Here is a 22,748-nt window from a genome sequence, read left to right on the forward strand (position 1 = left end):
GAGATAGGGGAATTTCTCATTTATCCCCCAAGTCTTTCCTCCCGCCTTCGCTTTGATGATTGATCATGATTCGAATTAAATATTTCAGCCCATAGGGGCATGGCGATGGTGACTGGGGGAAGCATTCTTCTACCCTATAAAAAAATATTGATGCGACTTGGTTTCCGCTAATTGCGTTTTTATGTGAGTTTCATCATTTTCCGCTCCTAAATCCATTGTTGAATAATTATAGCTATAATCCTTTATAGGATAATGTGCAGGCCCTTCGTAATTTGGAATTTTATTTCCTCAGGTGACTGAATAAAGCCCATGAGATAAAATATGATATGAATGTGATTATGAGTATGTCGGGAGATGGAATATTTGTAATGTGCATTTTAGAAAGAGAGAGAAAGGGAAGGGAGAATGAATCTATATATATATAAGAAAATCGAGTCGTACGATTGGGAAGACAAATATCACGTTCAATTTAGCCCCCCCCCCCCCTCAGAAATCCCGGCGCAGCTCATGACTTGTGTCCTAAGAATTTTAGAGTGATGGTTGTTCTAGTAGTTGGTCCTTTAACAATCAAACGTACAGATTAATACATGCAAATAAGAAACAATAAAAAAATACAATTTTGTGATACTTTTTTTTCCTCCAAAGTTGGTTTATGCCTCATCGATAAAAGGTAAGGTATCTGTAAATCGGATCTTTTAAGATATCGCGTCAAAATTTCGCGTTATTGTTGTTTTTGCTTCTTTGTTTTTTTTTCGTCTGTTTATTTGATTCTCTCTCTGTCGATCACTCCCATAGTTTATCAGGATAGGGGTTGGGTAACTTGAGTTAAGTGTGGCTGAGTTTGTATTTTCTTTTGTGTGTGTGTGTGTTTTTTTTATTATTATAATACTTCCAAAAATTATTTGATTCAATGGTATCATTAAGAGGGGAAATCATGTCGAACTCGAGATTTATCTATAGATTAAGAGAATGTTTGTGTTTTATAATTACATTTAGAGAGAATCTAGAACATGTAGAAGGTTTTATTTTGTATTACTATTCCATTTGTGATTATAAATTGTTAAATAAATATGTACAGATTGATTTTAAATTTACTGACTTTTGGAATAATCCATTTAAATTGTTTATGTATAGATGCTAATGCAGTTGTGTTAATAATTCAATGTTATTCATTATTTTCACATACATAAAATGAGGAAGAAATGAAACTAAAGACCTTAAACAGAGTAGGAGCTGGAGTGTTGTAAAAGTTTCGTGGATACGTGATTTGCTGATTTTTTTTAATAAAAGGGGGATTAATTCGTGTTTTTATTTCACCTTGTAATCAATTTTGTTAGTTTTATTATCCTAAGTTATTTTGCTGCGTGAAAGACAAAAATCGTACAATGTAAATACATAAATGAATAATCAAATAATGATAATAAGTCATTAATTAGTTAGGGAGTGCCCCCCCCCCCCGCCCCTCAAGGTCCTTTTCGTACGTGTTACTCAGTAGGCCGGGCAAGTGCCCCTCATGCGAAAAAAAACCGACTTCAAATCAAACTTAAATTCAGAGCTCTTCATCTGAAAAAGGGGATGTGCCATGGAAACTGAACTGAGTATGAAGATGATTTTATTTTAATAGCCAATAGGCATTTGGCCCTTTTTTTCTTTTTTGAGGGGGGGGGGTGAAATGCGATTTACTTTATTTAGGTTATGTACATTTTCGAGCATAATCAAGCTATGTAATCCCTTGTATACTTTTGTTATCGAAATGGGGGCTTGCCAAAAATTTTCAATCAAAATATGGACGAAACAGTCAATAAGTCTTATTCTGCATTAGTGAGCAACCATATGACAATATCGAATTAGTAGGGCCGAACTTTAGTGTAGACGAATTGCGTCCAACCGACTTTTTCGTATATTAAAAATCGACGATTTGATAACGCCGAAGACAAAGTTTAGAGAGTTGGGTATCCTCGAATCACGTTTTCATTTCAATTTATTCACACAAGCTTTTATCATTCCAAGTACGTTTCTTCTTCATCAAGAGATAGACTTTCACCATGAGGACATAATTCCGGTGAGTATTGTTTTACCGTTTAGTCAATGTAGTGATAACAAAAATCTTAAATTGTTGACAAATCTATCGCCGAGTATCGAGCCTCCCTGCCAGCTGTGCCCGCATCGCGACGGGGACAGTGCGGGTCGGCACGCGATCGCGGATCGCGATGGCGCCCCTGCCTGGAGCTGGACACAGCTAGAGCTCTTTGAGACTTTGTGCTGAATTAGTGTGCTGTGACACTGAGAATGAATATGAAAGCCTAAGTTAATCTAGCACTGTGACTGCTCCACTGTGCTGTAGCAGGGGACACCATCAAGTAGGACAACAAAATTTAGAAAACAAAGCTCTTTGACTGAGACAAGTCTTAATTTGTCATAAAAAATACATCCATATTAAAAAGCTAGCAAAATAGATAATGTTTAGGTGCCAAAAATACATCCAGAGGAGGTCTAGACGAAACAGGTCTCATGTAGCTGCATTTCGCATGCATACCCATACGCACATAGTATTTCTACTCATCTCGTGTTTAAACATCTTATAATAGAACATCATGTTCTATTAAAACAATATTCATATGGAAATCATATCATTAGATTGGGGAGCTGTTCAAATTCATTGTAGTTCACGAAAAAAAATCCATACATCCATGCAACACTTAATCAGGCAATGGTAAGCCAGACAGTATAGACCCTAGTTGCTTTGTGACAGTCTTGTATCATTATGCAAGACACCATTCCCCATGTCCATTCATAACTATTTTTTCCATTGTCTTTTTATCATTATTTTACAGATGTTAGTTAGGACAAATTGATTAAAATGGATGAGTTAGAACGGCTTGAACACTTGTCCCTTGTATCCAAAGTGTGTACAGAACTGGACAACCATCTTGGACTAAATGATAAAGACCTAGGTAAGATTGCTTCTCCATGTGCTAGGGGATTATGGGTATGGGTTTCGGTATTCAGCTATCCATCACTCAAATGTAAGACTTCATTGAGTGTTTTTAAGCACCGTTTCATTATTTTTAGTTAGACTTCTTAGCTGAACTTCATCCATTTTATTTCTACATGTGCCTACCAGGTAAAATACAATGGTAAGATTTTATAATTGGGCTATTTTTCCCTGTCTCTGATTCATTTGCAATTATATTGGGTATGGACAATTTATATAGGACTCTTTTATGACCTAAGAGGTCTACTTAAAAAAAAAATTCATGGGCCTTTTGCTGTTGTGCATGTGTAAGCCATATTCATATTTTTGTTGAAGTAGGTACATGTATTATCCTCTAAGAAAAAAAAAGGAACTGAGGCTAAAGGGCAAATCTTGGATATGGGATTTAAAAAGTATGCGGCTTTTTTTTAAAATCAATGTGAATTTTGTGAAATATTCAGATGGTCACATATTCAAGTTTATTCAGTGACCATCAATATACTGTAATCTTTATCCATCTAGCTGAATTCATCATCAGCCTTGCCGAGAAGCATGACACCCTTGAAGCCTTCAAGTTGGTGCTTGCGGAGAACGGGGCGGACTTCCCAGAATCCTTCACCAGCAATCTCCTCCGTCTCATCCAGCACATGAAGCCCAAGAAGGCGCGGAAAGAAGATGAAGCGAAGCCAGAGACCAAAGATGACAAGAAGAGACAGGCCTTTCCTGGACTGTGTATCCCAGATAAACCAGAAGTCAGGGTGGGTTAACTGTTCTTAAGAAACATATTGGCTCGCATTCTAAAGTCTGGTTTAACTTTATAGGCCATGGTCTAACTCTGTGCTGAGGAGCTGAAAATTTCAAACTTATGTTAACATTGTGTGTTTCCTGTGTTCAATCTGCTCTTTCATTGTACCATAATGAGGATGAAAACTAAATCAATTTTAATTCCCAGATGGATACTAATGGTCTGAGTAAACAAATGAGTGGATGGGCAGTAGAATATAGTTTCTTATGAATTTCGGTCCCAGAATTTGTGAGGAATAATATACATCTCATAAGTTCACAACTGCAATCAGAGCTAAATCTGTGGAGTGCAGTTTCAGGCTTCGACGTCTAGGGACGAGAGGAAAATAACTGAACATTTTCATGCAAAAAGTGCATTTGATATCATCTGTCAAAAAATGCTATCCAATCTGGGTGATTCAAAACACATGTTTACTGGATGCAAATGATACCAACTTTCCATAAAAGTGTTTGTAGGCTATGTTGTTATATCTATGGTTTGATACATTTCTTTTTTTTATATTGTGCAGGAAATGTTGGCAGAAGATGAGCAGATTGCCCTAGATGCCATGGATGAATTAGAAGCTCTCATGCCTAAACATCTAGGAACACAAGTGTGAGTTAGTCATAGAAAAAAACTACAGAGACAAGGCTTGCGTTGGCCTTCTAAGAACACCAGGGCCCTGTCTTACAAAGAGTTACGATTGATCCAATCAATCACAACTATGGAAAGCCAGCAAAATCAACATATAAAATGCATGTTATTTTTCAAAAAAAATTCTAGATATCAATGTATATCCGTAAATTCATTGATTTGTTGACAATTTAGTGTGATCTCCTTTGTTTACAAAGGTTTTGCAAATTTCCTGTAGAAAAAATTCTGACACTGTGATTTCCATAGAGTTATGATTGATTGGATCAATCGTAACTTTTTGTAATACGGTGCCCAGAATCCATTCAATGCAATTGGATTCCAGTAAAGTTCTTCCCATTTTGGTGTTCTGGTGAAACATGCAACAAAAACACAAATCATGCTAATAGATTCTATCTGAGAGTAAAACATTTGGTATACATGTACTTTTAAAATTTATTTTAGCTTGCTCACAGTATTAACTCTTTTCAAAACAATTTATTTATGAATTCTAACTGTGTTATGCAGCTGTCGGTTTTAAGATGCACCTTTTGACCTCCGGGAATGGCGCGTTAATGTCCTGAATTTACATGCTTGATTTATGCACCATATTGATACATGATTCCTTTCGCTCATACTTGATTCCTTTAACCAAAAACATGCTTGGTAGTGTATTCAACATCTAAGTTCTAATTTTTCTCTTTTGTTTTCTCAGAAAGAGAGAAGGGAGCGAAGAAAGAGATTCAAAGAAGTCCCGTAAGGAGGATAGCAGGACGAGGAGTAGAAGCAGGAGTCCTGATTCAGACAAACCCCGCAAGCACAAACATAAACACAAAGACAGGGATAGGGACAGAGATAGAGACAGAGATAGGGACAGAGATAGGAGGAGAAGACGCTCAAGATCTCGTAGCCGCGACCGTGACAGGAGGCGCAGCAGGAGCCGGGATCGGAGCCGCAGGCACAGGAGCAGAAGCAGGAGCAGGGAACGTAGCGACAAGCGAAAATACCGTGATCGTGACGATGGGAAAGACGCAGAAGGGGACTCGCGGAAGGAGAAGTACAATGATAAATTTGTGGACAGACCACCCTCGCTTGAGCCGGAGGTTGGGGAGGTCTATGAGGGGAAGGTGACGAGCGTGATGCAGTACGGTTGTTTTGTTCAGCTTTCCCTGAGAAGACGGTGTGAAGGCTTGGTGCATATATCAGAGGTATGTCCTTTCATATGTTTATAAAGGAGTGCATTTGGCACCTGTCATACAAGTACCCTATAATCATTAATGAGATTATAGTGAAAAATAATTTTAACATTTGTATTACACCAGTATCTATCATGAGTAGATTGCTCATGGTGCTGTAAAGAAAAGAAAGGAAACATAATAATTAAGAGAACTTGTATGAAAGCCAGGTTTTGGGTGAGATTTTGAAGGTACTAAGAGAAGAAATATTGTGTTTGTCTTGAAGAAGTTTGTTCTATAGGAATAGGATATTGGTTTATTAATTTTACAAATATTTTAATTGATGCACATGCACTCTTGAGCTAGTTGTCATCTCGTAAATTGATTCAAAATAGCTGCTTTGGGAGACGAACCAAATTGATACATACAAGGATAAGAAAGAATACAAGTGGGGTGCTATATCTAACAAAAAATCACACTTTTAATAATATTAGATTTGATATGTGTTGTATATTTTTTAAAAATCTTTTTAAGGTATCGTACTAACATTTGATTTTTGGTATTGTCTTGTTAAAGCTGAGGAGAGAAGGGAGGGTTGCCGATGTCAGCGACGTCGTGTCAGGAGGTCAGCAGGTCAAGGTCAAAGTTCTCTCTATCGCAGGGACCAAGATCAGACTTTCAATGAAAGACGTCGATCAGGCTACGGGAGAAGACTTGAACCCAGTCAAGGCAAAGGTTTGTATATTGAATCCTGTATATGAACCACCCCCCCCCCCATAAAACAAGAAAGCAGCAGTCTTTATGAGCAGGTGGTCTTTATGAAGAGGTTCTTGATAAACGTTCATGTTTTCATGAGCAATACTTTTCAAGGTGACCACATTTGGGGTCTTTGTACACAGTTGGTCTTATTGAAGGTTTGACTTTTATCCTTAATTGCTGAAGAACATAGGCATCTAACTGAATTTGATCCTTTGAATGGAAAGATATGGCAAATGAGGAAAGCAGCAAAGTAGGAGGAGGATGCTTGGGACAATCAGGAGCGGAAGGAGGGAATGGCATCCTGTTGCAAGAGTTGTCTTTCGAGGGTGATGATGATGATGATGATGATGATAAAGAGGATGATGGTGATGATGATGATGATGATGATGATGGTGGTGGTGATGATGGTGATGATGTTGAAGAATTATTGATGATTGTGATGGTAATGGTGATAATGATGATAGACCTGATTATGTTGATGATGGAAGCAGTAATAATGTAGATGGCAATGATGAAAGCGATAACCGATGATGCCATTGATGGTATTGGTTATGGTGTTGAAGGAGATGATGAAGATGAAGATGATGGTGATGATGACGATGATTTTGGTGATGAGGTTGAGGATGATGATGACGATGATGACAATGAGTATGGATTAAAAATGTTAACTTCCAGAACTCTCTTGAATATTTTGATCAAGATGGTAGTTGTTGGAAGAAACCCCGTCTCATACGTTCATACATGTAGATGACACGCGTATCTATTTTCTATGTACAGTTTATTCAGTTTTCATTACAATATTTTCTCTAATGTCAAACATGAAATCACCAACATATTTATTGATGATCGTTGTTTTGCAGAGTGCCCCAGAGACGAATGAGGAAGAGGGCATGAACCCGTACCGACCTGCTGACCTTCCGTTGATCAACGCTCCAGACTCTGATGATGTAGCCATCAGGAAGAGAGTCCAGAGGGTAACTTCTCCTGAGAAGTGGGAACTTAAACAGGTATAATGCCATTGGTACAGAGTATCATTTTTCAAAGCTGATCGTTAGTTACTTACGATTTTGATAATGCACAACTGTTCACTATTGTGCTGAATGATATACCCCAGTTATGATACTATTTTTATTTATAATTTGTATGTTGAATTTTACTATGTTTTCCCCTGAAACAGGCTATTGCTTTAAAGGGGAAGTTCACCCTAAAGAAAACTTTGTTGTAAAAATAGCAGAAAAAATAATAAAAAATATTGGTGAAGGTTTGAGGAAAATCCGTTAAAGAGTAAGAAAGTTATTAGAGTTCAAAGTTTTGGATTTGTGACGTCATAAACGAGCAGCTGCCCCATGTGTTATGTAATATAAAATGCATGAATTTCAAATTTTGTATGGTTCCAGATGATCTAATTTTGTTTCTATTTCATGATCGGGTGTGAAATGATTTTTCTATTGATATACAAAAGGTACAGTGAAAACCATTTTCAATTTTCTGAGAAAATGACATTTCATTGATTTTTTACCATTTGCTATGTAGGAATGCTGCTCGCATATGACGTCACAAATCAAATAATTGAAATTCTAATAACTTTTTAATTACTTGATGGATTTTTCTCAAACCTTCGGCAATATTTTTTATTATTTTTTCTGCTATTTTTACAATAAACTTTTTGTCAGGGTGAACTTCCCCTTTAAAGGCTAGCCCAACCATTTTGTTTGATGATTGATTCATTATATTATGTTATATGTAGTTGTATTTTATGGTTGAATATATTGACATTGAAATTGAAGTTCAATTCTGTTTTTGCTCCTCTTTCCATTCTCGTGATGACTAAAGAAGAGCTTGGCACCTCAACTTAAAACATGGTCCAATTATGGATCGGTTTGACAGTGATCTCACTAGTTTGAAGAATATCAAGGTTAAGCGTGAAACCTCAGATAGGTCATTATTTGTACATTTTGATATTGTATTTTACATTAACTGAAGAACTGTTTGAGGGATCTACATCAAACTTGTTGCTGTTGTATTTGGTTATTACTTGATAAAAATAAACTATGAACAAATAATATTACCGTCCATTATTTTGTATGTTTCATTTAGATGATGGCAGCAAGTTGCATTGACAAAGCTGATTTCCCCGATTATGATGAAAGCACTGGTATCCTCCCAAAGGATGAAGATAACTCTGATGAGGAGATCGAGATTGAACTGAGGGAAGAGGATCCGCCCTTCCTCAGGGGTCATGGCCGCCAGAGTGTCGATCTCAGCCCAGTTCGGATCGTCAAGGTATGTTATCAAATGGGTTCAAGGACAATATAGTTAGTGTTTATCTTGTTGCGTGTTGATGTTTAAACTGTATACATTATTCCAGTCGTGCATTTTGGATGCGTCATCCTCTAGCCCGTATATTCCAAATGCCATGAATTGCCTTTTTTTTTTTAGGCTGTGGCTAGGTTGTAACAGAATGCAGAGCAGATATTGCTTCTTTGTCTGTAGAGTCTGAGAACATTTTGAGGCATTTTAACACAGTTTCTACTACAAACTCATACTGCAACCCATTTTATGAAAACAAATAATGCGTATGGTAAAATTTGTGAGATTTGTGGTGATGCAAGTATTGTACAAAAGCACATCGAGTAATGAAAATATACTAATATCACGCACTTGTCTGAGTTTAAGAATCTTTACCTTTCATTCCTCTCAAATGGTTGAAATGCAAGTCACATTTACTTATTCCTGCAAAAGTGAATCTGTATTATGTATGTGTGGTAGATATCTCTGGTGCATAGCACATTTCATTCTTTTCTAAGACAATCAGGTGTGTATTCCTTTTTTCAAGGATATTTGTCTTTTGAAAAAAAATCTGTTTTTAAAAATTCATGATGTCCTAATACGTAATATACTGGGTGCCTTGCTGCTGTTATACCGGTGACATTCTTCAACACAGCCACTCTTTTAATTATTGTTCGTGTAGAATCCTGATGGGACCTTATCGAAGGCTGCTATGATGCAGAGCGCCCTCGCTAAGGAGAGACGAGAGATGAAGCAAGCAACGGAGAGAGCCGAGGCCGAAAACATCCCTACTGGAATGAACAAGAACTGGATCGACCCCATGCCTGAGAGTGAGTACTTTGTGACCATCCACCTCAAAATCAGCATGATGTCGCTAGCCTAGGTTTTCTTCAATTAGCCCAAAATGCAATTTGCTATTCAATGATTAAAATTGACCAAAAAAAGGGTCTCTGAAAAAAGTAATTGTTCTCCATACTGTCAAATTTTGAAGTTGTAAAGATAAACCTAAAACATTAATTTCTTTGGAAATAAAGTTTTGTTATGGACTGCTGGAATTTTAACCTGGCTTGAATAGTGTGTATTTGTCATTCTTCAGTGAGTTGTAACCTTGAACCTAGTTTGTTACATACTGTCACTGAATGAATACATGTTAGGTGGCCAAGTTTACATGTGTATAACTTCTGTAGGTTTCCATGTCGAACAAGAATAGTGTAGTAGGTTTCATCGTACACCATGTATCTTTCTTGGGCAAGTGTTTGTCCGAAAAGCAACACCTAATCTTGACATTTCAACAAGTGTGTTCTTGTCGTCTTCAGGAGAATGAGCAAAGTTTGCAAAAGCAGGCCTTATGTACTCTGTCAAAGTGCCATATGCATGTATAGTTCTCCAGAATTTACTGTGCTATAAACAAATTGTTTGGAATCTTAACATTCCAGGTGAACGCACCCTGGTTGCCAATATCCGTAAGACCGGTATGACCAGTCAGGAGTTACCAGAGTGGAAGAAATCAGCCTTCGGTGGAAACAAGGCTTCTTATGGAAAGAAAACCAAGCTGTCCATTGTAGAACAGAGGCAGAGTTTACCTATTTATAGACTAAAGAAAGAGCTGGTACAGGTGAGTACGTAGAATAGGTTAGTAACCTTGTCGGCCCTCACTCTAGATCTGTGCTTGATCTTGAGTATCTGTTATGGCAACCAACTCTAAGTTTTCCTTAGCCTTTATTCTAGTAGCATATAATGTGGACAGAAGCAGAAATGAGTATTGAAAATATTTAGATAAAAATAATAATGATAAAAATTGTACATTTATATTGCACAATTTCTATATGTATATACTCAACTGCATGTTACAATAAAGTTATTATTATTATTACCCCGGCTATAGCCGTGCTGCCTACAGGCGCTCTGGCATTCAAGGAATTTCTTCCTGCCGGGTATCCATTCACCTCACCTGGGTTGAGTGCAGCACAATGTGGGTAAATTTTTTCTGAAGGAAAACACGCCATGGCTGGGAAATAAGACCTACGTCACTCAGATTGAAAGACGAGTCATATAGCCACTAGACCCCGAACCCCCTCCCCACACACACTTTTAGGAGAATGCTCTCAGATGCTGTACAAAAGCCATTGTGCCTAATACTTCATCTACTTTTTTCCCCATTTTCCCATAGGATGTGAATGAAAATCAAATCCTTATTGTCATTGGAGAAACATACCAGTACCTCATACCTTGTTTATGCTATTCTTTTTTTTCACAGGCTGTGGATGACAATCAAATCCTAATTGTCATTGGAGAGACAGGGAGTGGAAAGACCACTCAGATCACACAGTACATTGCGGAAGCGGGCTACACGGTCAGGGGTAAGATCGGATGCACCCAGCCCCGCCGTGTGGCTGCTATGTCCGTAGCCAAGAGGGTGGCAGAAGAATTTGGGTGCAGACTTGGCCAAGAGGTAAGTGTCCAGTATGGATGATGATGGTGGTAGTGGTGTAGATGATGATGATGATGATGTGGATGATGATGTAATAATGGTGCTGATGATGGTACTTAGTGGTGATGATGATGATGATGGTGGTGGCGGTGGTGGTGATGATGATGATGACGACAATGACAATGAGTATGGATTAAAAATGTTAACCTACAGAATGTTCTTAGATATTTTGTTCAAGATAGTAGTTGTTTGAAAAAGCCAAGAGGGTGGCAGAAGAATTTGGGTGCAGACTTGGCCAAGAAGTAAGTGTTCAGTAAGGATGATGATGGTGGTGGTGGTGTAGATGATGATGATGATGGTGGTGGCGGTGGTGGTGATGATGATGATGATGATGATGATAGTGATGGTGATGATGATGATGATTATAGTGATGATAATGCACAAAATTTATAATGTGCTTTATTAAGCCTTATTAAGAAAATGAAAAAGATTGAACGTGGATATTACAAAGCACTGTAGCAATATATATTGAACAAAAATAATATGAATATCAAAACACCATTACTACAATGATGATGATGATGATGTTAATGATGAGAATGATGATGATGGTCATCATTATGATTATTACTACAGGTATTGTGATGACAATGATGATGCTCCTAATTATCAAGAGATTTAAATGTAATGAATTCACAATTCAATTCAATTTTTTCATTTCAATTCAATTTATTCACATCCATTAAAAGAAAAATATACAGCATACAATATTATATGAACAATAAAAAACAATACATAAACAAATCAATATAATTACAAAATAGAAAAAGTAAGACCAACATGCGGTGGATGTGGGGGATTGGCAAAGGCCAAAGACCTATCGAGGCCAATCCCCCTTGGTTCCGCGCGTTGGTTAAAATAAAACAAATTAATAGCGATTAAATAGTTATAACATCAACATAAACAGGCAAAAGAGAAAAAAAAAACATTAAAAACAAACAAACAAAGAAAAAAAAACACAAGGCTCCCTTTTATCTAAAAACTGACGGTGAATTGGCAAGATATGATTTATATTTCCGTTTAAAAGTCAATAATGAGGGGCAAGTTTTAATTTCAGATGGCAAATCATTCCAGATGACAGGTCCTTTGTATCCAATAACAGTTCTAGAAAAATTATATGTATAATTTGGCAGATAAAAGTCATTGATATTTCTTGTTGAATACATATTTATACTACTATTAAGGGTGAAAAAATTATTAAAAATATCAGGTAAAGTTCTTTTAGAATAAGAATACATAAAACAAGCAACAAAATAGCGATGTAAATCATATATGTTCAAAATTGTAAGCTTTCGAAACAATGGGTCTGTATGGGCAAGAAATGTTGAATTGGTGATTATTCTTATTGCACGTTTTTGTATTAAAAATATTTTTTGTAATAAATAAGATGCGGTGCTTCCCCATATTATATTGCAATAGGTAATATAAGGCAAGATCATTGTATTATATAAATTAGTGAGAATAAAAGGTGGCAATGTGAACTTTAGTCTACTCATAACACCAACAGCACATGACATTTTATATGATATTTCATTAATATGATCTTTCCATGTAAGGTTATTATCAATCTTAACACCAAGAAATTTTAATGAAGTTACCTTATTTATTTCTTTGTTATTAATATGCAATTTAATCAAGTCTTCGTTAATTTTCCTGTTTTTTGTTTTAAAAATTATATAGTTAGTTTTTTCAAGATTTATCAATAATCTATTGGCAAGAAACCAGGAATGTACTTTTCTTAGTTCAGAATTGATTAAAAAAACCTACGTTTGAAGGGTCATTACTGGCAAGAAAAAGGCTTGTATCGTCAGCAAATAAGATGAATGATAAAATATTGCTAACATTTGGCAAGTCATTTACATATAAAAGAAACAATAAGGGTCCTAGTACTGATCCTTGAGGAACACCAAGTAAAATGTCTAAGGAAGAAGAATTAAAATTATCAATATTTACAAACTGTTTTCGATTATTTAGGTAATCTGTAATTAATTCTAAAGTAATACCCCTTATACCGTAAAAATACAATTTTTTAATTAAAATACCGTGATCAATACAATCAAAAGCCTTAGAAAGGTCTAAAAATATACCAGTTAAAAATTTCTTCCTTTCAAAAGATTGAGCAATTTTTTCAGTAAAATCAATAAGTGCATGGAAAGTACTATGACCTTGCCTAAAACCATATTGTCGACGATATAAAATGTCATTTTGATCAATAAAAGATATCAAATTATTGTAAATTATTTTTTCAAATATTTTGCTAAAAACTGATAAAACTGATATTGGACGATAATTAGTTAAAAGTAATCTGTTTCCTTTTTAAAAATAGGTATCACCTTGGCAATCTTTAACGAGTCAGGAAAGACGCCCTTCTCAATGGCAAGATTGATAATATTGCACAAAGGTTTAACAATTGCATAGCCTGATTTTTTAAGAACTTTTGGATGAATATTGTCGTATCCTGGACTCTTATTTGGATCTAACTTATCTATGATTGATATAACATCATTAGTAGCAACAGGTTGGATAAATACAGAGGATCTATAATTTCCTTTTAACCACCGTGAAATATTAATATGCGTATCATTTTCAGTTTCTGTACACGTAGTACTGAGTTTATCTTGGACAGTTTGTCCAATACGTACAAAAAAATTGTTAAAGGCATTAGCTATGTCGAGTCTGTCTGAAATATTATCCCCATTAACTTCAATACTAATCCAATTTTCTATCCTATGTTACCTCTCAGGTGGGTTACACCATGCGTTTCGAGGACTGCACCTCCCCAGAGACCAAAGTCAAGTACATGACAGATGGTATGCTGCTGAGGGAGTGTCTCATAGACCCTGATCTCACCCAGTACTCGGTCCTCATGTTAGACGAGGCTCACGAGAGGACCATCCATACCGACGTCCTCTTTGGGCTACTCAAGAAAGCTGTGAAGAAGAGACCGGACCTCAAGCTCATCGTGACCTCGGCCACCCTGGACGCTGTCAAGTTCTCGGCTTACTTCTTTGAAGCTGTGAGTATGCTGAACAGTTGTTTCTTTCTCTTTTGTTTTGCATTTGTTTTCCCTCTTTAACCCATTGGAGATTATGCCTGCTTCTACGAAGGCTTAGGTCTGTGAAGAATACATTTCAGCTTCTCTTCAATGTGTTCGCCAGCAGGTTGCCACGGAATAAAATTTCTTTCATCTTTTCTCAGGGCATTTCTATCCTTTTTAGTAGCTCTTGTAGCAGCGATTATATATTAAACATTGTGTTTGGCTCTTCGATTTTCCTGTTTGGTCATTAATGAATTGGGTTTTTATTCTTTCATATTTTGTTTTCTATATGGGTCATGGAATACCAGAACTACATTCTCTTTAGTTGTGTCTGTTTGATTCCAAATGTTATTTCTATGATGGTATTGAAACAGAAGTGTTGATTTAATATTTTTATTGAAACCTCTATTCTCTCAGCCGATCTTTACCATTCCTGGTCGTACATTCCCTGTGGAGATTCTATACACCAAGGATCCTGAGACGGACTATTTGGATGCATCCCTCATCACCGTTATGCAGATACATCTTACAGAACCCCCAGGTATGACAACATTGATACTGATGTTGCATTCTTCCAAGAATCATTATCGCTGCATACAGCAATATCTGGATTATTTTACTAGTAATTGATTGACCCATTTTTTTTTTTGTTTGGGGGGGGTATATTGTAAATGGTAGCATGTTTGAAGATCAATGTATCTAAGTTGATATATTTGTGCATTATCCTCAGTATCATGAAAGAATATATTTTGTCAAGTTTTGGGGCATCTAATCTATATGAAGCAGAGTGATTAATAGAGCTGCTAAAGCCTTGTAAAGCTTCTTGTTCATTCTATTGGCAAATCTTATGAAAGATATGATTATAGCTTTTGAAGTGCCAGTAGATTTGACTCTGGAGTCATGAATGAGGAAACATTAAGGAATTGCTCTATGTTGTTATTGTAAGGATGACTTCCCTATGCACATGCATATATATGTTTGAATTTATCATATTTCTCACCTGAAACTTTCATTTCTCCATCACTAGGTGACATTCTGCTCTTCCTCACCGGTCAGGAGGAGATCGACACGGCCTGTGAGATCCTGTTTGAGAGGATGAAATCCCTTGGTCCTGAGGTTCCTGAATTGATCATTCTTCCTGTGTACTCTGCCCTTCCTAGTGAGATGCAGACCAGGATCTTTGATCCCGCTCCTCCAGGGAGCAGGAAGGTAAGGACTCGATGTAAAGAAAGATTGGTGAATAGAACCTGGAATGTTGATTGATGAAATGACGGTGTTGGTGGTGGTGGTGGTGATGATGGTGATCATTATTCCCGTGTACTCTGTCCTTCCTAGTGAGATGCAGACCAGGGTCAAAGATTTGATAAACAGCTCCTCCTGGGAGTAGGAAGGTAAGGACTCAATATAAAGAAAGATTTGTGGATAGAATGATGGATAGGCGAACCTGGAATGTTAATTGATGAAATTGGCAAAAATGATAAGTGAAAAATGCTGCTGATGATGATGATTGTAATTACTCCCTTTATTTCCGATCATATGGTTGGATGATAATGAAAATTTTAAAATGACACAAGTGATGACGATTTCGATGAGGAGGAGGACAAGAAGTAGAATAAGGATGAAAATATTGTTGATTATAATGGTGTTGGTGGTGGTGGTGATGATGGTGATCATTCTACCGGTGTACTCTGCCCTTCCTAGTGAGATGTAGACCAGGGTCTTTGGTCCCGCTCCCCCAGGAAGCAGGAAGGTGAGGACTGGGTCAAAGATTTGATAAACAGCTGGATCTGGAGAATTGATTGATAAAATCAGTTAAAGATTACGATTAATGTCCATTACTGGTATTTTTGCTGCTGATAGTGTTTGACCGGCATGAAGATTTTAAACTGGTAATAAGGTTGGTTATAATGATGAAAACAATTGTGAATGATCAGGATGGAGATGATAAGGGTAGGGATGAGAAGATAGTGAATGTCATGCCAATGACAAAGATCATGAGGAGGATGAGACAGAAATCGGTTATAATGATGATGATGGTCTTCATCATCATGATCAAAAATTGCTGCTGATGACAACAATGGTGATGATTAGAACTTTGTTGCTGATGATTAGATTGTTGATGACGCTTGTTGCCCAAATACAGTGCGTCCCAGAAAAAACGAAACCAAGATTTAGAAATCATTTATCATGACTTAATCTTAAGTAAATAGACAAATGACCTACCAATTTAAAGCTTGGAATCTCCTCTTTCATCTGGTATTACTTAGGTTATTTCTTATTCATGCATGAGTGAGCAAAAACAGTTTGAATAAAGGATATCAAAAACTCATTTGGCGGGGGGTATCTAGGTTTCAAAAAGAAAACCACATTCCTGAAAAGTTCAATATCTGCTCTTTAATTTGGTACCTCGATTACAGAAAATGGTCAAGAAATAAAAAAGTTCTGGTCATTTGAAATAAGGCTTGAATTTCAATTATTTCATAAAATGAAGAGGTTCGCCAGGCTGGCTTTCAAACTCACTCGACACTCAGTTTTGTTGACGATCAGCCATGCATTAAATCTTTTGTTCACCATGCGAAAGCTTCTATGGGAAACCGGTGAAAACACGTTTATCTCATGAAATTATGGAAATACAAGCCTTATTTCAAATGACCAGAACTTTTTTATTTCTTGACCATTTTCTGTAATCGAGGTACCAAATTAAAGAGCAGATATTGAACTTTTCAGGAATGTGGTTTTCTTTTTGAAACCCAGATACCCCCCGCCAAATGAGTTTTTGGTATCCTTTGTTCAAATTGTTTTTGCTCACTCATGCATGAATAAGAAATAACCTAAGTAATATCAGATGAAAGAGGAGATTCCAAGCTTTAAATTTGTAGGTCATTTGTCTATTCTATTTATGATTAAGTTATGATAAATGATTGCTAAACCTCGGTTTCGTTTATTCTGGGACGCACTGTATAATGCCCCATCTTGAAGTAGAAAGCTGAGAAAAGAAACTAGACTTGGAAAAATTGACTGAATGATTGAGAATAAGCGGAATTTTACCTACCGGTACTTTTTCACAGGTTGTGATTGCTACCAACATTGCTGAAACCTCCTTGACCATCGACGGTATCTACTATGTGGTTGATCCAGGATTTGTCAAGCAGAAGGTGTACAACTCCAAGACTGGCATGGACCAGCTTGTCGTGACCCCCATCTCCCAAGCTCAGGCCAAGCAGAGGGCAGGTAGGGCCGGCAGGACGGGTCCTGGCAAGTGTTACCGCCTCTACACGGAGCGTGCCTACAGAGACGAGATGCTGCCCACCGCGGTGCCGGAGATCCAGCGCACCAACTTGGCTAGTACCCTTTTGTCACTGAAAGCCATGGGCATCAACGACCTTCTGGCGTTTGATTTCATGGATGCCCCGCCCACAGAGACGTTGATCACGGCTATGGAGCAGCTTCATTCGCTGAGTGCGCTGGATGATGAGGGACTGCTTACAAAGCTGGGCAGGAGGGTAAGGAAGATGAGGAGGAATGCTAGGATGATTGGTGATAATGGTGGATTGATATGGTGATGATGATGGTGGTAGTGGTGGTGGTGGTGGTGGTGGTGTTGATGATGATGATGATGATGGTAGTAGTGGTGGTGGTGGTGATGATGATGATGCTGTTGTTGTTGACGATGGTGATACTGATGATGATGGTGATGATGATGATGATGATATGATGCTGTTTTTTCATGACTGTTTTGATGATAATGGAGAAAGTTCAAGTTGATATTTTGAAAAGCTATAATGATGATCATTGTGATAATGGTGACGCTGTGACTGGCGTTACGTATCATCAGACTTAAAGTCATACAGACAGGATATTGTGCTTAGGGGGTTGCAATTCTGAATCTCCCACTACCAATTTCTTGCTTTGGTAATACCACAATGGAAATACAATCTCCTATAATGCTGTTCCCTCTAATCTTCTAGATGGCTGAGTTTCCGCTAGAGCCCATGCTGTCCAAGGTGTTGATCATGTCTGTTCATCTTGGTTGCAGCGAAGAGACCCTGACAGTGGTGTCTATGCTGTCCGTACAGAATGTCTTCTACAGACCTAAGGTAAGGCCTTGAAAATACAGTAGCTGATCATGTGTGGACTTAAGTAGGGTCTGTCCTGATCGTACCTGCAATTTAGCTCGTTTAACTTTTCACTTGAGGTACGATTCTTCTTGACACCTTGCCTCAAGGCTTTAAGCAACATATGATGGCATGTCTAGAAATACACCATCTGATGAACTTTCTTTGGCTTATGACATCCTTTGGACATTTCTCAACAAACTCAGTTGAATGCTATTAGGAAATAGTCAAGAACTTTGCAGGGTTCAGGAAAATTAATTTTTAAAATACTTTATTAAGAAGGAAAAGTAAGAGAAAAAAATGGGGAATTTGTATTTTTATTTTGGAAATTATTGAAGATTTAATAATTGAAGATATTGCCAAGTATATTCACTCAAGAAATTCATTCTTCTTGCACTGTTTCCATTTTCCTCTTTATGATTACTGGTGGAAAATTTTATAAGTTTACTTCTCTGGAATGTCAGTGAAAGTCAGAAAATGTTGAAAAATGTGTAGGGTGTTGGAACCTTGTATTCTATTTTCTCTATTTATTCTCTTTCTTCTTTAGGACAAGCAAGGTCTGGCTGATCAACGTAAGGCCAAGTTCCACCAGCCGGAAGGAGATCACCTGACCCTCCTAGCCGTCTACAACTCCTGGAAGAACAACAAGTTCTCCAACCCCTGGTGCTTTGAGAACTTTGTCCAGGCCCGCACCCTACGCAGAGCCCAGGACGTCCGCAAGCAGCTCCTCGGGATCATGGACAGGTATGGAAGGTGTTTCAAAAAGTATTAGTATGACATAAAGCTATGTTTTGGCATCAACATACATGTACACAAATTATTCAATAATTTAAGAGACAACTTCTTTGGCAGGATTATTTGGCAAAAGTGCCTTTTTTTCCTACCCTTGCCCTTGTCTTGGGCTTGCCCATAATGGTACTTATATTTTTAGGGCCACATAACCACATCACAGAAGTTCATCACAAATCTATAGGTGCCTTTTGTTGATAATTGTCTACCCTACATGTAACTTGGTGAATTGGGAAGGGATGCTTCAAGTGATGGTTACATGTACATACTGTGGTTTTTGCTGTAGCAATCCTGTTTCTGTTTATGGTAACTGCCATAAGAACTCAGCAGGACAGCATTTTTTTCCTGGTAAACACAAGGCTGGTATATCACCAATTACCTAGGAAACATTTTACGTCTTGGTTAATCAGTCATAGTGGCTGACTTTATAGACATATTAATTAATCTTAGGCCTTTTTATGAAAGTGGAGACAATGGCAGATTCGAACTCACAACCTTGCCATTATGAGTCCAATGCTCTAACCACTGGACCCCACAATACCCATGTATGTGGTGTGATTTTTGAAAGAATCTGCAAATGAAACCATTCTTTAATTCTTTATTTTTGCCTCAGGCACAAGCTTGATGTGGTGACCTGTGGTAAGAACACAGCAAGGGTACAGAAAGCCATATGCAGTGGTTTCTTCAGGAATGCAGCTAAGAAGGTAAGTTAAGTTATTGAGCTATTTCACACCCTTCTTCCTCCTTTCTTTCCTCATTACTACTCTCTGAGTATATGGTTATATTTCTTACTCTTTGTTTTTTAGGTTATTATATATTCAGGGTCTGCATTTGTATGACATTACTTCCCAAGTGATCCTCATTCTAATGAGATGTCTTTAATCTGAAATGTTTGCCAATGCTTTCATTTGCTCTTTTTATTTTTATCTATGCATAACTTGTTTGTGTTTTGTATGAAGAATTGAATGAAATTGAAAAAAAAAAGTAATTGAGGGTTCTAAGTCAGATGTATTCAGGGGGTTGTTCCTTAAAGCAGTTCGAAGGTTGCAAGTGACTTAAGGAATGACTGTTAATCCTTTCTTACGCGCTATTCGACATCAGTGAAAATTTGGTGTGTATCATTCACGGCATGAAAGGATCGCCTATATGAAACTCCAATTTGACCGATCTGCATGAAGATCAAAATTTACATTTTACAATCCTCAATCAGTACAGATGGCAAGATGAAATGTCTCATAGTAATCTCAATGATTGTATTTATTTATAGGACCCCCAGGAGGGTTATAGGACTCTGGTGGATAGTCAGGTCGTCTATGTTCATCCTTCAAGTGCTCTCTTCAATAGACAGCCAGATTGGTAAGTCTCTGCTTTACATCTATGTTGTCGTAACGGTGGTGCTCTTCCACACTGTCAATAGCCACCTGGGACGCGTTACACTAAGGTTAGCGATTAATTGTTAAATGAAATGGCCTATCAAGGCCATTTTAGGAGGCGCGATAGCTCAGTCGGTAGAGCGGAGGATTCGTATTCCGGTGTCCTGGGTTCGATTCCCACTTGGTGCGCTAGTGCCCTTTGGTAAGGTATTAATCCTCATTACCAGGTCCTTTGGAGAGGACCTTAAGCCGTCGGTCCTCTGGTTGCTTGCTTACAAGCATTCATGCTTTCTTAGCAATCAGGTAAGAAATCCCCCACCATCGTCACCAATACAGATCATAGTTGCGTGCACTAAATGAAATGACCTATCAAGATCATCGTTGTATGCGCATTTTGCTCAGTATACTGACGAGGACCCAATCAGACTTGTCCTTTCAATTCGGCAATTAATCGCTAAGCTTTGTCTTATGGGGCCTTTCATTGCATGGTCTAATTAGCATATCATTGCATTCCATGTTGTTTCTAACTAGTTTGTTGATTTACATTTTTTCAACAAATTTTTTACATTGCCTAATGATGGGGGGGGGCCTTCATGAAAGTTATCAGCACTTACTTAATTGTCAACTCTGACAATTTGTATGACATCCTTGGTTTTGATTGGGTGAGAAGCACTGGTTACTGACAGTTATCACGGTAATTTCGGTGAAACACTACTTGTCTGTGCAGCTGACAACCTTCATGAAATGGTCGTCATAGAAATTATGCACTTGTTATTATAGCAAGTCCTTATGAAACGGGACCCAGATGTTGATGACTGTCTATCACATCTTAGAGTAATTCCAGTAGCAAGAATTGAAGTTTTTTTTTCTTTTTTTTTGTTCTTTAGGGTGATTTATCATGAGCTTGTGCTGACAACCAAGGAGTACATGAGAGAGGTGACCACAGTAGACCCCAAGTGGTTTGTAGAGCTGGCCGCTTCCTTCTTCCGCTTCTCAGACCCGACCAGACTCAGCAAGGCCAAGAAACAACAACGTCTAGAGCCGCTCTACAACAAGTACGAGGAGCCCAATGCCTGGAGGATCTCCAGGCAGAGATTGCGTAGGAACTGAGCAGGGTAGTGTGCTACCTAAGTTCTTAGGTATGAGGCTTCTGTCAGTCATGAGCTAACATGAAATTATACAGATGGGACTGAAGACATGTAGAAGCCCTGGGAATGGGAATAGGCAATGTCTTGAACCTCTCTACAACAAATACGAGGAGCACAAGCATGGTGAATCTCCAGGCTGATGTTGCCTAGGAACTGTACAAGGTATTGTTGTCTTTCTTTGATACCAGGCTGTGTTTGGTCACAAGCTAGCATGAAAATGTACAGATGGGACTGAAGAAATGTGGAAGCCCTTATGAGACTGGGGACATGCCAAAAGCTTCTCCACCTCATTTAGACTCAGTCAGGCCAACAAACAATGTTTGGAACCTGTCTACAATTATATGAGAAGCCAAATGTTCAGAGATCTCCAGACGATTGAGGCTTCTCTCAGTCTTCAGCTCACATGAAAATATGCAGATGAGACTGAAGAAATGTGGAAGCCCATATCAAAGTATGTAATAAGAACTGAGAGAGTTGAAATCAAGCACCATCAGTCTGGCCTCGGGTAGTGATGTAAAATGATCTTCGTATCATCAGCTGTCAGTGAACCTCATCATGACTCATTGCTATCGTTAATGAATTGATCATGGTGGTGTGATGTGACTCTTGCGAGGATATTGTCCGTCTCTTGCAAGCTCCCATAAGAATATGCAGGTGGGACTGAAGAAATATGGAAGCCCTACAAAATAAAACTTCCAAAGCCTTAATTAAAAAGAACTTGGAAGATAATGAGAGATGACATCAAACTGGACGAGTGCAAGGATCTTTTGTCGACATATCATATCTGTATGGACTAAACCAGACTTGAAGATTTGAGCTGGATCCATAGATTCTTTGTGTGCAGTATTTGTAGAACTCATCTATGGAATAAAGACTATAGCAAATTTAGTAATGAATTCTCATGAAGGTTTCTTAGCACCCAAAGGGCCATGGAGGCATCACTTTGGTAGGAAAAGTATTGCTTATTTGAGATATTCTGTGTTTTTTTTCAGGAATTCCTATTGACCCATTGTCTGCTGGAACTAGGTGATCCCCAAAAATAGCATATGGAAATAACAGAAGTCAGTACTTACCTGGTTAAAATGAAAAGAATTTTTCTCCTTCTTTATTCAACAACCAGACAAATACTTTAAGAAATCAACTATCTCGTCATTATTTTTTATAACACTTTAATTTCAAAACCA

The 22,748-nt window shown here is 37.7% G+C and overlaps 1 protein-coding gene across 1 annotated transcript; it reads left to right on the plus strand.

The window, feature by feature from the left end:
• Window positions 1-1,989: 1,989 nt before the first annotated feature.
• Window positions 1,990-21,876, plus strand: LOC121426036 (ATP-dependent RNA helicase DHX8-like). Its single transcript, XM_041622169.1, has 20 exons — window positions 1,990-2,062; window positions 2,835-2,954; window positions 3,497-3,732; window positions 4,288-4,373; window positions 5,104-5,596; window positions 6,140-6,298; window positions 7,183-7,329; window positions 8,420-8,605; window positions 9,294-9,441; window positions 10,048-10,226; window positions 10,869-11,063; window positions 13,846-14,118; window positions 14,557-14,680; window positions 15,167-15,348; window positions 17,208-17,642; window positions 18,108-18,236; window positions 18,802-18,998; window positions 19,657-19,747; window positions 20,311-20,399; window positions 21,304-21,876. Exons 2-20 carry the CDS (start codon window positions 2,861-2,863, stop codon window positions 21,524-21,526), a joined length of 3,666 nt encoding a protein of 1,221 aa, XP_041478103.1. The 5' UTR covers window positions 1,990-2,062; window positions 2,835-2,860; the 3' UTR covers window positions 21,527-21,876.
• Window positions 21,877-22,748: the final 872 nt, after the last annotated feature.

This window comes from Lytechinus variegatus, chromosome 13 (genome assembly GCF_018143015.1).
Source record: "Lytechinus variegatus isolate NC3 chromosome 13, Lvar_3.0, whole genome shotgun sequence".
NCBI lineage: Eukaryota > Metazoa > Echinodermata > Echinoidea > Temnopleuroida > Toxopneustidae > Lytechinus > Lytechinus variegatus.